This window comes from Oryctolagus cuniculus, chromosome 1 (genome assembly GCF_964237555.1).
Source record: "Oryctolagus cuniculus chromosome 1, mOryCun1.1, whole genome shotgun sequence".
Lineage (NCBI taxonomy): Eukaryota > Metazoa > Chordata > Mammalia > Lagomorpha > Leporidae > Oryctolagus > Oryctolagus cuniculus.
In genome coordinates, this window is record NC_091432.1 from 220,779,234 (window position 1) to 220,795,792 (window position 16,559).

The following is a 16,559-nucleotide window of genomic DNA, read 5'->3' on the forward strand; positions in this document are numbered from 1 at the left end:
GAGTTTCTGCTATACACCTACCACAGTTAAACTCTCAGCAACTCATTAAGGTGATGTCAGGGGTGATTTTCAAAATACCTGAGGATTGTAAGTCACAAACAGTGATTCATTGTAAGAAGATGCCAGGCATGATGCTGGAATACCTGCCTAAATTCACCCTGTTGCTTGGCAGTGGGAAGGGCAGATGCATCCTTGGGGAGGTGTTATCTGCTGGCCAGAAAGCAGGAGGGCACTGGAGGTCTCAGGGCATTTAGCTACTGACCAAGAATGTTTTGATGTTTAACCACGGGTACAGTCACACCAACCTGTGTCAGCTGAATGCTGACCTGCTTCAGTACAATACAATTGACACCTGGGACTCCAAGCAGCTGTCCCTTTGTAATGAAACTTTATCCCTTTGGACTCCAGACTGCTCCCTTTACTATCCGCAGGTGCAAACTGAAAGGCAGGTTGACAGAGCTCAAGTATGGTGAAGCAGTTGGAGTTTAAAGGCAAATTCTGAGTACGACAGACATGTACAGGTGAGATTAGCCCCTGACAACATAATTTCAAGGGCTGTGGGATCACTTTCACATGGACTCCTCAGTCTTTCAAAATCTGCCTACTCCTGACAAAACTCACAGCTATGCCTAGGTCACCCCTTAAAAGAGAGATCTCTCGGTTCTCTCCCAAGGGCCACCGGAGGCATCAGAGCACAGATTTGGCCTGAGTTGCCCTGTCAGATCTTCTGTACCCTGCCAACAGATTTGTCCCCCTTCTACCCAGGCAAGAAGGATCAGCTACTCAGGGGCCACAAGGCTGCAGGAGGGCTCTAGCATCGACCTCCCTGTGGACAAGTTTACAGTATTCTGCCTAGAATCAGGAAGAGTGTAGCTGCTACTTCCTTCTTGTCTAAATTGTTTCCTTTCCTCCCTTCTTAATGTATCTTAATGCTGGGATACAGCATTAAATAAAGCGATCTATTTAAAATTATACGCTGTTTCAAAGCCTACTCAAACAAACATTACAGGAAAAATAATTTTGGTCTGATGAACATAGGTGAGACAGTGATAGAAAGACACAGAGTGGCTAAGATATTTGCCTGAGGCCATGCTACCAGTGCACTGAGGAGCCTGTGAGTCCAACTCTCTGTTAACTTCCATTCCACTAGGATGCTTTACTTCTCATGCATACACTATTCATTCTCTTTAGACAACTTCTGTTTGGTCTCTCTCAATGCCAGTGTTGAGACTTCAGAGAACAAAGCTTGGCTTTGTTACCGTTCAGAAAGAGTTCTGCCTGAAGGAAAACACAAAGGGAGGAGTCGTCTTGAAGCTGCCATGGGGTAGTCGGTCTATGAGTGTGCAGTCTCTGAAGCAGCCACGCGGGAGAGGAGGCCAAGAGCACTTTCATTATTTCTTGGGAATTAGCCCGTGCACCCTCTGGATGCAGCACAGTTCTGTCTCCTGTACTGTCACTATCATATAGTAGACAAGTACAGTGGAGGATGGCCAAGTCCTTGGGCCCTGCACCCGCATGGGAGACCAGGAGAAGCACCTGGCTCCTGGCTTCGGTAAAGCACGGTGCACCGGCCGCAGCGTGCCGGCTGCAGAGGCATTGGGGGTGAACCAACGGCAAAGGAAGACCTTTCTCTGTCTCTCTCTCTCTCACTGTCCACTCTGCCTATAAAAAATAAATAAATAAAAAATTTTAAAAAAGCAGCATAGGACTTGGGAGGCACCAATCCCCAAGGCAATGGGTCACCACCATGGTGCTGTATGTCCCATTCTGAGAGTGCATGACAGCTGTCAGAGTGACAGTTCTTTTTGACCAGGAGGATGGGGTTTGGTGTCGAGATCTGGGCTCCTTCCCCAGCTCTGCTATATGCTCATCTTGTGGAACAGGGAGACCCATGGCCTCTTTTCAAGCTTTGGCTCCAGTTCCCTACCCCTTCCTGCCACAATTTATCTCCCAGGGGAATTCCTGGAATTTTCCTTGAGGATAGATGTTATACTTTCCTTATCTCTACCCCAGGGTGCCTCATGGTGTTTGGCAGAGTGTAACCACTTTGGAGACTGAATATAAATGAAAATAACAGCAACGTAGAAATGTTTTGAATATGTACCAGTTTACATACACTATGCCACTTAAGCGTCTACCCAGCCTCACCGCAAGGTAGAATTCTAGCACTATGCCCCAATAATGGGAGAGGAGGATGTGACTTGTCCAGCAAGGTCACACAGCTAATACTGGATGGGAAACTCAAATTCTACAGACTCCTCTTCATCATAATGTGTAGCCTTCCAAGTTGAAGAAGGAAGGGAGTGGATGGGGAAGGGAGTTCTAACAAGATTACTGACAATAAACTGGTTCCCCCCACCTGCCTCTTCAATCTACAAACATCTACTACTCTCTACTCAAAGCCTGGTGAATGGTGTGCATATATCTGTGTCTGCCTGTGTCTATGTGTTGTAAGAGGAGTAGGAGAGAGAATTTTCCTGTATCAGTTGCTTCTTGGCACCTGTCTCTGTGGTCACTTATCTAGCATTAATGTTCTTCCTGAGTTTTCATCCTACACCAGTGTTTGCTCTTATCATTATTCTGGTCACCCCTACCAGAAACCTCTGCTAAGCCTTCAGCTGCTAGGGATTCTAGACTGGAGGACAGTGAGGGCTCTTGAAACCTGAACACTCAGGGCCAGCGCTGTGGTGCAGTGAGTTAAAGCCCCGCCTGCAGCACCACCATCCCTTATGGGCACCAGTTTGAGTCCCGGCTACTCCACTTCTGATCCAGGTCTCTGTTATGGCCTGGGAAAGCAGAAGATGTCCCAGGTCCTTGTGCCCCTGTGCCTGCATAGGAGATCTGGAGGAAGCTCCTGGCTCATGGCTTCAGATCAGCTCAGCTCTGGCCATTGTGGTCATTTGGATAGTGAACCAGTAGATGGAAGACCTCTCTCTCTCTGGTTCTACCTCTCTCCATAATTCTTTCATATAAAAAGAAAATAAAAAAAATCTTTAAAAAAAAGAAACCAGAATACTATACATTCTAACCGATGTTTGGATTTAACTTGACTGACCAACTGAATGATTAATGGTTTCAATTATCCAGTCAATAGGTGGTTCAGAATGACAACTATTAAGTGCTCAACACTGTTCCAGGGGCTGGTGAAACAAAGACTGAGGATACTGCACTTGCTCTCAAAGATATCCAAGTCTAGCCTAGGAGACAGAATAAGAAACTGATTATTTTTGTACAGCGTGGTAAGCTGAAAATAATAACACATTCTGGGAGCCAGAAGAGGGAGTGAACTATTTGTCTTGACTAGGTGGGAGAAGACACTGGTGTGGAAAATTGATGAGGGTCTAGGAAAACTCCTCCAACACTTGTAGAGCATCTGACACCCGTAGAAAAAACAATGACTCAAGTAGACTGGCTGTTAATGAACCCATTTGCCATGCAAAGTCAGCAAGGTTCAAGGAGTTATGCCACAGAAATTTAAGCACACAAGAAGATAGTTCCACTTTATCTAAATACTTTTCTATTTAGAAAGAAAAGCATGATACCTGGACTTATTCATATTACTCCCAAAGGAACACCAGCCCTCAAGGCCACCTTTGCTGTCTGACTCTCACCGAGCATTCTCTATGTGGGAAGCACTGAGACTGGCATTGCAGGACCTGAAGAGATGAAGTCAGTGTAGCCTGTCCTTGTTGCAAGATAGGAAACCACATGAGAAAGATGAATAGCACTTGAAAAAGGAACGGGCCAGGGAGATGGTCACTGAATCAGCAGTTCTAAGCCAGAAGAGACCGTGGTGTACAAGGGAAACACACACCATGCTCCAGAGCAGTGAGCAGGCCAGTGCTTGGCACTTGGAGGGAGGCTGGAGCGGATAATGTAGCTGGATTAAGGAGAGTCTCAGAAGCCCAGCCAAGACTGAAGGTCTGAGGTCTAAAACACAGCTCTTGGGGCCAGCATTGTGGCTTAGTGAGTTCAGTCGCTGCCTGCAATGCCAGCATCGCATATGGGCACCGGTTCAAGTACCAGCTGTTCCACATCTGATCCAGCTCCCTGCTAAAGCACCCGGGAAAGTAGCAGAGGATGGCCCAGGTCCTTGAGCCCCTGCACCCATGTGGGAGACCTGGAAGAAGCTCCTGACTCCAGGCTTCGGCCTGGCCCAGCCCTGACCATCATGGCCATTTGGGAAGTGAACAAGCAGATGGAAGATCTCTTTCTGTGACTCTGCATTTCAAATAAAGTAAAATAAATCTTATTTTCATATATGAGGGTACTTCAAAAGATTTGTGGAAAATGTACATTACTCCTATCTTTCTTTTCTTTTCTTTTTTTTTTATAGGCAGAGTGGACAGTGAGAGAGAGAGACAGAGAGAAAGGTCTTCCTTTGCCGTTGGTTCACCCTCTAATGGCCACCGCTGCCGGTGTGCTGTGGCCGGTGCACCGCGCTGATCCGATGGCAGGAGCCAGGTGCTACTCCTGGTCTCCCATGGGGTGCAGGGCCCAAGGACTTGGGCCACCCTCCACTGCACTCCCTGGCCACAGCAGAGAGCTGGCCTGGAAGAGGGGCAACCAGGACAGAATCCGGCACCCTGACCCGGACTAGAACTCCGCCCACAAGGCGGAGGATTAGCCTAGTGAGCCATGGCGCCAGCCCCCCAATATTCTTTTTTTAAAAGATTTATTTATTTATTGGAAAATAAGAGTTACACAGAGAGAGAAAGAGAGGCAGAGAGAGAGAGGTCTTCCATTCTGCTGGTTCACTCCCCAATTGGCCGCAATGGCAAGAACTGAACTGATCTGAAAACAGGAGCCAGGAGCTTCCTCAGGGTCTCCCATGTGGGTGCAGGGACCCAAGGACTTGTGCCATCTTTTACTGCTTTCCCGGGACATAGCAGAGAACTGGATCAGAAGTAGAGCAGCCGGGACTTGAACTGGCACCCATCTGGGATGCTGGCACTGCAGGAGGTAGCCTAACACGCTACACCACAGCGCCAGCCCCCAGTATTCTTACTTATCCACTGAGTTTCGTGGATAAATAGGCCTGAGAAGAGAACATTTGGAACAGAAAAGAAGATATCAAGTCCAGAGCCCCCAAATTGGTTCCATACAATGAGGGTTCTTCAAGGCTCTCAAGAGGACAGGCACAAAATCTGGAATGGGGTCTCTACCCATCATCATTATCCACTTCACAAAAACAAGAAAGTGAAAAAAGAGAACTAGACCCTTTTAGCACTTATTGACAGGAAAGCAGCCAAATGCCACCTATAATGAGCTAGACGCATAGACTCTTAATTAAGATAAATATAAACATATCTTGTGCTTATGTCCAAATAATCATTTGTCCTCTAACAGGGCAAACAAAATGAGTCTTTATAGCAACATAAATGCAAGAGTGAGAAGTGTTAGTCATCCAAAGTCCCATGAGAGCCAACAAGCATGATCCCAAGCTGCACCAACAGAAGTGGAACAGCTGTCAAGAGGGAGGTGCAAGTCCTAGTTTGTGCGGCACTAGTGTGCTTGCCTTGATGAGGAAGAGTGTCAGCTCAGTTATGCTCCAGGTCATGAAAATTCAGAATCTCCATCCAGAAGACAGTGGCCAGGAGAGAGCAATGTCTGCAAAACACCTTTCATGGGACTAGCCGAAGAAGCTGGTGCCCTTTATGGAGGCTGGTTTACAGAACTTACAGGTGTCCCTTTCTGCTGTCAAATTTGCCAAGAGCTGCCCTGGAGATGATGACGATCAGATTTACTCTCTTTGTGGGCAGGGAAGGCCAGAGACATAGACTTCCACTCAGTATGAGCAGAAACATTTTAATAGTAATGTCTGGAAATGGCATGGACTCTCCTGAGAAGTACGAAGGCCATCAAGGGAGGTCATCAAGAAATACTGCGGAGGAGTTGGACTGCATGGACTCTGATGCCTTCAAAACTCCCATCCCAGGAGCATGAACGACAGTTTGTCTCCTCTCACTACCAAAGGACCAAAAGAGACAAACTCTGATAACTCAGTGGAGAGGTGAGCTATAAGCCCAATATAGCTTATCCCAGAAGATGTTGTCTATGTCCCCAACTGCCCAGCTCCTGTGCCTCCCCCGAGTTCCCAAACACATGCCCTGGAAGAGATGTACAAAAAGGACCCACCTTTCTTCTCAAAGTCCCTTTTCTCTTCTCCTGGCCGTCCCAAGCTGTCCAGGGCATGGGTCGCCTGGCTGCCAAATTCATCCTCCCGAGAGACATGGTTGGCCCGCCGGGGAGGGTCCTCATCTTCCTCATAGTCATAGTCATCCAGGATGGGGGTCTCTCGGATGGGCACGCCGATGACAGAATTGTGGGCCTGCAGCCGGGAGGAACGGAAGCTCTCTCGGGCCTGGGGACCCAGCAGCACAGAAGGGATATAGTGGATCTCGTGGGTGGCTTCTGTGCTTGCACTCTTCTGTGGGATGCGGCGACGCTTCTGCCAGCGCCGCTGGGCATACAGCGCCACAGTGAACACCAGCAGCAGCAACAGCAGAGCAATGAGACCACCCTGGAGCAGGAAGGAAGAAGGAGAAGAAAATGGGCCAGTGTTCTTTGGACTCCAGGACATCAGCCTCAGGACCCACCAGCTGTGGCACTGAAGCTAGAGAGACACTGCACCTACCAACACACAGTGTGACCTTGTGCAAACTCCTTGACTTCTCTGAGCCTTGCTTTTCATGGGTATAAAGGATGAGTAAGAATCCTTGCTCTTTTTTCATCACAAGGTTGTATTAAGGAGCAAATGAGATGCATAATGGCCAGGTCAGAGCAATCTACTTTGCTAAATGTTGGAAGAGTCAAGGCCATGGCTTTACCCAGGTGAGTGTCTGCACCTTGACCCTTGACACTTCCTCCTTCAGCTGAATAACCCGGGGCAGTTGCTCACTCTCTCTCAGTCTCTAGAATGAATGCACCTAAAGCTCACGACACAGTAGCCTTTCTTACATCTGCTACAAAGATATCACTACTAAACATGATTTCTGCAGAGTCTGTGCTTTCTTCACTTTGGAAACCCTGGTCTTAATCTGATGTCCAACAATACAGCCTGACACAAAGTAAATGCTTAATAAATATTCATTGAGTGCGTAAAACTACACCTTTCTAGGGGTCTCTTAGTAAAAAGTTTAAGACGTACTGATGTTTATATTCTTTAGTACATCCAACTCTTAAATGTTGGAGCCTGCATATCATACATTAATTTGAAGGAAGCTAAGTGTTTATGAACATATCTTACATGATTCCTATGATTCATGGAATACCCTGGACTGCGAGTTCTAAAATATGTCTTTCCTCCCCCAGAGCACCTGCCAAGGGCTTGAAGTGGAAGGTTTGCTTTCACTGGGCCTCCCTGTCTGGGGTGAGCTGGGTGGTCTCTCATCAGTTAACTTGCTCTGCCTCATTCTGTATTGTCTTTCATGTATGAGAGGTTAAGGCCGTATTGTTGAGTCCTGGTTGTGTAGTCCCTAGAATCATACAGGGTCCTCTTTGTTACATGGGGGAGAGGACAAGGATCACAAATTTTAAGAGATTCAGAAATTCAGATGCTAAGTCACAGAATAATATCTGAATCTCTTTATGTGTTTTGCTTTTGTCTAAAACATTTCTTTCAAATCTTCCTGCGTTGTTGACTACTCCTTAGATATAATCTCATTGAAAGCAAGAACAATTATTTTTACCTGTAATATCTCACAAAAATGACCAAGGTTTACTCTGAATACATTTTCATGGGTGGGGGCAGAAGGTTATTGCTGTTAAACACACCTGTTTAGTCCAAAAAGAACACTATTCGCTAAAAAGGCTCAGCCCTCTATGATGATGTTGAGATTGAGAAGTTAATACATATGCTTAGCAAGGTCCTCAGTTCACTCAAATGGAATTTGTAATCTCCCATGGGGTAGCAAACATGTGTTCAGAGGGTTGAGAAGTGGCTAGTTTTTCAGACAGGGCTCTGCAGCAGTGGCCAAAGCCCTGCCTTGATTTTGACAATGAGCCACTTCAGGATCCCCTGGAAGGCTTCTCTCAATTTGTTAAGTGAACAACAGGAGTCACTGTGCACTTACTCCTCATGTAGGATCTCTGTCCTTAATGTGCTGTACAGTGTGATTTAATGCTATAACTAGTACTCAAACAGTACTTTTCACTTTGTGTTTCTATGTGGGTGCAAACTGTTGAAATCTTTACTTAATATATGCTAAACTGATCTTCTGTATATAAAGAGAATCGAAAATGAATCTTGATGTGAATGGAAGGGGGGAGGGAGAGGGAAAGGGGAGGGTTGTGGGTGGGAGGGAAGTTATGGGGGGGAAGCCATTGTAATCCATAAGCTGTACTTTGGAAATTTATATTCATTAAATAAAATTTAAAAAAATAAAAAAAACAGTGCACAAATTAATAAAGCTATTAAGTATGTGTATTTATTATACATATGCACATAGAATCCATTAAATACATATAAAATATGTGGGTCCAAAATTCCCATAGAGGGGGAGGTGATATGTGAACTAACAGATATGGCGTAGTTAGCTCAGGGTCTGTTGGTGATAAAACCTGTGATACAGGAAAATTCTAATTCATAACACTGAGTTGTAGAGCCACTCAAATATGAAAAGAGCTGTGACAACAACCTTATACACTGAAGAGTGCTGTGCACTAGCAAAGGAGCTCACAAAAACCACCCAGCTGCCTCTGTCCTAGTGGGACAGCCCACCCCAAGAAGGCAATGAGCGACTCAGAATGCAGAGGAAAGTGTATTCTGTATCCACCTCCATTGGTTCAGGCTGCAGTGCTGGCCCACACCCACTGAGGTCTATTCCCACTTCTTTATCGGTCTCCTTTACTAGGAGCAAATAGAAGCAGGAACAATCGATCAGGAGGTGAGCAGGGCCAGAGCATCCAGCTCTGCTCAACACAGCAACATCCACAGGCCCTTGGCAGTGGAGAAAATGCTGCAGGGCGAAAGGGGAGCTGAAGAGGGAGGAAAAGACACAAAGCAGGCTGCCCATTTTTAGAGAGCAAACCAAGAAGAGGCCAAGGCTCTAGAGAGAGGTGGAAAGCTGAGGGCCTGCTGGCCTCAGGGACAATCTGTTGCTAAATCGGATTTGGGCTATGGTCACTCTAGGGTGGCTTGAGACAAACAAGGTGGGAGAATTGGCTATAAGTCCAAATACCAAAATTCCAGTCTATTGGTTAGGGGTTTATCTCTATGAAATTGGAAGTTGTTTAGGTCTGGGGGTGATGGTTTTGTCTTCTCCCTGTGGATCTGAGAATTCCACAAGCTCTCAGATGGGAAGTGGATAAGAAATGAGGGGCAGAAAGCACATTCCCCATCTCACCCAGAATCCTCCCTGCTATGTCTCTAAGTAGGATCAGCCCACTCCTCTTGCTCTATTATGAACAATGAGTTTCAGATTTCACAGGAGAGATAGACAGGGCGGACAGTGCCAAGGACCCAGTGGCTTAGTGGAGAAACCAGTGTCTGCGGGCAGATGAGCCAACAAGGAAATCCCTGCATCTCTTTGCCATTGGCTATAACAAGCCAACATAGGCTTTCTACACTGAGGCTGATTGTCCATAATGGGAAGAATTATGCTAAAGATTCAACAAAGCAATAAAGGTCTATAAAAAGTGTTTTGCATCACAAAATTCAACACACTCATTGCTTCAGCTTCCCTACTCCTCTTTTTAAAAAAATGTATATTTATTTAAAGATTGATTTATTTACTTGAAAGGCAGAGTTAAACAGAGAGAGAGAACGAGAGACAAAGAGAAAGAGAGTGATTTTCCATCCACTGGCCAAATGGCCACAATGACCCAGGGCTGGGATAGGCTAAAGCCAGGAGCCAGGAGCTTCTTCCAGGTCTCCCACATGTGTGCAGGGACCCAAGCACTTGGGCCATCCTCTGCTGCTTTCCCAGAACCTTTAATAGGGAGCTGGATTGGAAGTGGTGCCGCCAGGACTCGAACTGGTGCCCATATGGATGCTGGGACTGTAGGCTGTGGTTTAACCTGCTGCATCACAATGCTGGCCCAGATTTATTTAAAATGCAAAGCAACAGAGAAAAAGGAGACAGAGCAAGACAGATCATCCATCCACTAGTTCACTTCCCAAATTGCCATAAAAGCCATAACTGGGTCAGGCCAATGCCAAGAGCTAGGAACTCCATCCTGGTATCCTATGTGGGTAGAGTGGCAGAAGCACTTGAGCCATCTTCTGCTTTATCAGTTGCAGTAGCAGGAAGCAAGCTCAGAAGCAGAGCCAACAAGACTTGGGATCTCAAGTAGTGCCTTAACCCATTGCACCACAACGTCATCCTCTCCCTATTCCTCTTATCTTAAACCAAATCCTTTCCTTTTGTTCCTTACTTAAAACTCTTTCCTGGGGCCAGCACTGTGGCACAGTGGGCTGGCTTCCGCCTGTGCCACCAGCATCCCATATGGATACCAGTTCATGTCCCAGCTGCTCCTCTTCTGATGCAGCTCTCTACTATGGCCTGAGAAAGCACTGGAGGATAGCCCAAGTGCTTGTGCACCTGCAGCTGTGCAGGAGACCTTTAAGAGGCTCCTGGCTTCTGGCTTCTGATTGACCCAGCTCCAGCAGTTATAGCCATTTGGGTAGTGAACCAGCAGATAAAAGACCTTTCTCTCTGTCTCTCCCCCTCTCTATCTATAACTCTTTCTCTCAAATAAATAAATAAATAAAATCTTAAAAAGACCTCTTTCCTGACACCTCAGGGCCCTAAGAATAATGTCCAGACATCCTAGCCTGGCACCCTTTGTGACTAGGCCCTTGCTTCCTTCTCATGACACAACTCCCAGCAAGCCTCATCTGTCCATCTTATCCTACCCTACCCTGGAGCCTCCCTGGGTGGTCAGTATACCCCCAGAATGGTATGTGCTCTATTCTGCAATCCTGGCTTACTCAGTCCACAGCACCCTCCCACTCACTCCCTGTAGGGGGTTGAGTAGTGTCCTCCCCAGAATCATGGCCACCTGGAATCTCAGAGCATGACCTTATTTGGAAACAGTTCATTGCAGATATTATTAGGGAAGGTGAGAGTGGGCCCACCACTCAACAATTGATGTCCTTTGAGTAAGAGAAGATGACACGGAGACACATACAGAGAAGGAGGTCACAGGAGGATGGAGACAGATTGCAGAGATGCATCTGCAAGCCAAGTGATGCCAGTGACTCCTAGCAACCACCAGAAACTGGCAGAGAGGCATGGGGCAGATTCTGCCTAGAGCTTTGATACTGGACTTTTGTGCTCTTGAACAGTGAGGGGATTTGTGTTAAGACACTCAGTTTGTGGTAACTGGAAACTAATACACTTCCCATCACCTGCTCATCTCAACCCTTGTGCCAGCCCACTGGGACATTACTTCTTCAGTGAGCACCACTGTCTCTTTTTTTCCATTTTTTTAAAGATTTTATTTAAATTACATAAGTTTCATGTATTTCATATATACAGATTTAGGAACATAGTGACACTTTCCCCCCCACCCACCCACCCATGGTACAACCCTGCCTCCTCTTCCCTCTCACATTCCCACTCTTTATTTTTACAAAAAATAATTTTCAGTTTGCTTAATGATCATATCGTTAACCCTACACTAAGTAATAGCATTCAACAAACAGAATGAAGAAAAAAAGACACACTTTTCCTCAATGGAGGAGATAAGGGCTGTAAACAATCACCAAATCACAAATGTCTATTTCACTCCAATACTTTACATTTCACGTACTCTATTAGTTACTTTGCATCAGGAAAAGCATATGATATATTTTCTTTTGGGGACTGGGTTATTTCACTAAGTATAATGGTTTTCAGTTGTGTCTGTCTTACTGAGAAAGACAGGATTTCATTATTTTTTTTTTACAGCTGAATAGTACTCCATAGTGGATACATGCCATAATTTCTTTATCCAGTCAACTGTTGATGAGCATCTGGGTTGTTTCCATATATTAGCTGTTGTGAATTGTGCTGCAATGAACATGGGAGTACTGATAACTCTTTCATATACTGATTTCTTTTGGTTTGGGTAAATTCCCAGGAGTGAGATGGTTGGATCATATTGTAGGTCTATATTCAAATCACTGTCTTCTTTTGAAGTTGGAGTGGAGTTATCCTCTCTGATCTTATGGCTCCTTTTACTTACCTATTTGTTATCCAGATGCATTACTGTTTAGCATTTTCCCATTTTAGGTTTTTATTATTATTAGGAAGGTAGATAGCCAAAGAGAAACACACACACACACACACACACACACACAGAGAGAGAGGGAGAGAGAGAGAGAGAGAGATTTGCATTGTAGGGCACAGGGTCAAACCACCACCTGCAAAGCCAACATCCCATATGGGTGCTTGTTCAAGTTCCAGCTGCTCCAATTCAGATCCAGCACCCTCTAAGAAAAGCAGCAGAAGATGGCCCAAGCACTTGGGTCCCAGCACCCATGTGGGAGACCTTTGGAAGAAGACCCTGGTTCCCAGCTTTGGCCTGGCCCAGCCCTGGCCATTGCAGCCATTTGGGTAGTGAATCTGTGGATGGAAGATATTCTCTCTCTCCCATCTCTCCCTCTCTCATCTCTCCCTACCCCCTCTGTAACTCTGCTTTTCAAATAAATAAATCTGAAAGAAAGAGAGAAAGAGAGAGAGAGAGATGAAAGAAAGAGAAAATCGATCTCCCATCTACTGGTTTGCTCCCCAAATGCCCACAGTAGACAGGCCAAAGCCAGGAACTCAATCTGGTCTCCCACATGGGTGGTAAGGACTTGAGCACATGAGACATCACATGCTGCCTTCCAGGCTGTGCATCATCAGGAAGCTATAATGGAGTCAAGCCAGGACTTGTACCCAGACACTCTGATATTGAATGTGGCTTAACCCCTAGGTGAAATGACCTCCTCCCACCTCTAATCCTAGATTCTGGGCTGTTATTCATCTGTGCCATTTGCCAAGCCTTAGGTATCATCCTTGGCTCTTCGATGGTGTTTAATAAACATCCAGAAATCTGAAATTGTACCCGTATGTGTCAGAGGACAGTAATCCTAGAGACCCTGTTTTAGCTCTGATCCCAGCAGGCCTCCTGATCAATGCTTGTATGACCCATCTTTGCTGCTCTATCTTTCCCCCAATGCTGGTATCTTCAGCGTGTTTGCTTACATACACAATATCAAAAACTGAAAAATTATAGTGAGATAAAAAATAAAAAGCTTCCCAAACCATCCCACAGAGAGAAACTTCTAAAAAGTCAGACTTGGAACGCCATTCTTCCTGGCCTCATTTTAATCTATTTTTTAATGTTAAAATATCCAGGCACAGGAAAAGGAGCCAGAGAAAGGAAAGAAAGGGATAAAGTGAGGAATGCTTTATTTGACAATGTGTCATTCAGAAACTGATTATTTCTGTCTCAGGCCTTTTTAATATTCCTTCACAACGGCCAAGCCGCACGGGGATTTGGTATTCTAAGACTGGATTTATAATACTCTGTTCAGCAGTGATAAGAACACGGGCCTTTAATCCTCAGAGCTGTGAACATGCATATTCTCCCTCGTAATGTCCTTCTCTTCTTGCCACTTGTTTCTGGTCCCTGGCAGCCAGCCCCATGATGGTTGGGGACTCCTGATCCACCCTGTCTTCCCTTGGCCATTGGTCAAGTGACAGAGCTAGCAGGGAAGGGAAATTGAGGCTCCCAGTTCTCTGAGAAGGCTCCTGTTAGGCCTCAGTGTTTCAGTCACTCACGTTAAACTGTAGGGATCATTAGAACAGAGTTCAGACCCTTGGTGTTATAATCAAACTGAGGATCAGAGAAAACCAGTGACTTGAGCAAGATCGCCGAACAACCCAAAGTGGTGCTGGATGCAGAATATGCAACCAATAATCTCCCCAAAGCTGCTAAGGAAATATATGAATCCTGACAACTGGATCTCTAAAATAGCTTCTGTAACCTTGTACTTCCTTCTGTTCTTTGCTGTCATGTGTCCCAGTTTCCATTGCCTTGCCTTATCATCATTTTAATCCATGATGATCACTCCGACTTTATCTCCCCCTCCCAGGATTCTCAGTCCTTCTCCCCTACCACAACTGAAGCACAACTGGAAACATAGCCCCTCTGCATTGACTAAGTTGAGAGCCCAGCAGTCTGAAGTGCAAATCCTTATCAATCAGTTCTCCATCCTCACAGACGAGCTAGTCCCAAATGTATACTTTTGAGACATGCTTCTCAAAATGTGTGCTTTGCCCGTTCATGCAAGCAACACTACTGAGCTCCTAGTATAGTACAGGCACCATGTTAACGGTCCACCCAGGTTGGAACTCACTGCTCCCACTGAACATCCCGAGATTTTGGCCAAACCATTTCCTCTGCCCAGAATACTGCCTTCATTCTTGTTCTTACCCTACATCTGCAGGTTGAACTGCGAACTTCACTGCAATCTCCTTTGTGAACTCTTCTGGGGCCATTTTTCCCCCAGATTTAGCCAGAAGCAGTCCTTTTATCTTCTTCATTCCCACAATATTTTACCTTGAGCCTCAACTAAGGCACTGTAGCATTTCCTACCTTGTGTTTGCATTATTGGAGCTCTTAAATATTGCTCCCTTAGAATGTAGACTATTATACCTACTATGCAGATGGAAAAATGGAGTACAGAAGAGAAACTTGTTTAAGATCACACAACTAGCTGGCAAGTGTACAGAGTGAGGTCTCCCACTGGGGGCAGTTTCCAATAAGCTGCAGGCCCACTCTTACATGAACTGGAAGAGGGAGCAGTTCATGAATATGATGATAACACAGGACAATATCAAAAACAAGGACATTCCTTCTGTACTGAGGATAGAGTTTTTCTTGCTTTTTCGTTCAATAAATAGGGTAGTAAAATCACCTGTATACCTTGCAAATATCACATTAGACAAGGTAGGGAGGCTGTAATTGAGGTACACATTGAGGTAGCTATTAACAACTGGCTAGGACAGCAGTTCTCAACTGTTGAAAATTTTGCTCCCCAGGACCATTTGATAATGGGGATATTTTGATTGACATAGCTAAGGTGGGAGGAGGGGAGTAGCTATTGGCATCTAGTGGGTAGAGGCCAGGGAAACTGTAAACATCCCACATGCACATGACAGCCACATACAACAAAGAATTATCTGTCCCTGAATGTCAATAGTGCACAGACTGAGAATCCTTGGCCTAAGAGACAGACAACAAGACCTAGAACTAGAGCAGCAGAAGTGAGTAGGTTAGCAAATGGGATAGATAAAAGACGTAGACAACAAGATGGGGAGACTCAGGTTTGATCAGCAGGGAAGGGAGATGAAGAAGATAACAACAATGACCCTAGGGCTTGGGTTCTGTCATAAGATTAAAGAGGAACCTATCTATGTATAAATTTTTTCCTGAGTAATATTCCAGAAAATTCTGTAAGGTCCCAGCACACAATCAAATGAAGATATATGTTTACATGCATCAATAATGAATTAGAGGAAGATAAATGAACAAAGGCACAGTAACAGACAAGGATTTGCATATATGTTATACATGTGTATGTACACATATATACACATAGAGAGAGAGACACCTGTAAAAAGGTACCCATACCTATATTTTTATGCATCTATAGCTAGCTATATTTATCTACATTTATCTCTTTGGCTCTAGACATATATAGCATGACCTCATTTTAAGGAGGCCTCATTTAAGAAAATGAAACATATTTTTCTTTTGAATGAGTCATATACTTATCCTGGATCTATTAGAGACATTGCTTTATTTCCCAAGATAATGCCCAAGGGATAAAGAAAAAAACACATTGATTTGGGGGACTGTATTTATCTGTATCAACTATCAGCTATCATTAGCTCAGCCCCCTTAACCATTTTTACACTGTCAGAAAAGGCAGCAGATGCTGGGAGAGAATTCTGAGTCCTACAGAAACGTATCAGGTGGAAAGCCAACGAACGCAGGGCATCAGAGCTTGCCCACGAGTCGGACCGAAATGAATCTGAATCACAGCTGTACAATCTAAGAGTTGTGGGTCTTTGGGTAAGTCACTCGACTTTCCTGCTTTCCCCTCTATAGATGAGGTTACTAACACCTAAATGAGAGTCTGGGTGGAGTAAATGAGATTGCATTTTATATAATACATGTTGATAATTACTTGCAAGTAGAGATTCTCTGGAGAAAAACATCACATTCTTATTAGTGACCCAAGGCCTAGTTTCCTAAATGAGTGGCAAGCAAAGTAGTAACGAAGCTATTTTATTTCCTCCACTACAGCCGGGCATATTCTCAGTACCGTTTTGCGACTGCACTCCTACTACAACTTCCAACCTTTGCGACTGGGACTGTGTCCCTTCTCCTCTTTGGGGTAAGCAGCTGAAATCAGAAGCTTCCAAGAGCCATTCCTGTTCTGATATTCCAGAAGATAAGAAAGGCAAAGACGAACTGGACAGAATTCTTGAACAGAAGAAATATATCTGAGTATTCTCACATGGCGTACAGCCTGGTACTGCCACTGTACATGGCTCTATTGAACCCGTGGACTGTAC

General features: G+C 45.1%; 1 protein-coding gene across 7 annotated transcripts in view; it reads right to left on the bottom strand.

Moving 5' to 3' along the window:
- ASTN2 (astrotactin 2) overlaps nucleotides 1–16,559 on the bottom strand; it is a 1,032,549-nt gene that overhangs the window by 805,687 nt on the left and 210,303 nt on the right. For all 7 annotated transcript variants that reach the window (XM_070066427.1, XM_070066421.1, XM_070066416.1 and 4 more), the window contains exon 3: nucleotides 6,139–6,523. In XM_070066427.1, the coding sequence (XP_069922528.1) occupies nucleotides 6,139–6,523 (385 nt within the window). The remainder of the gene's footprint in view (nucleotides 1–6,138; nucleotides 6,524–16,559) is intronic.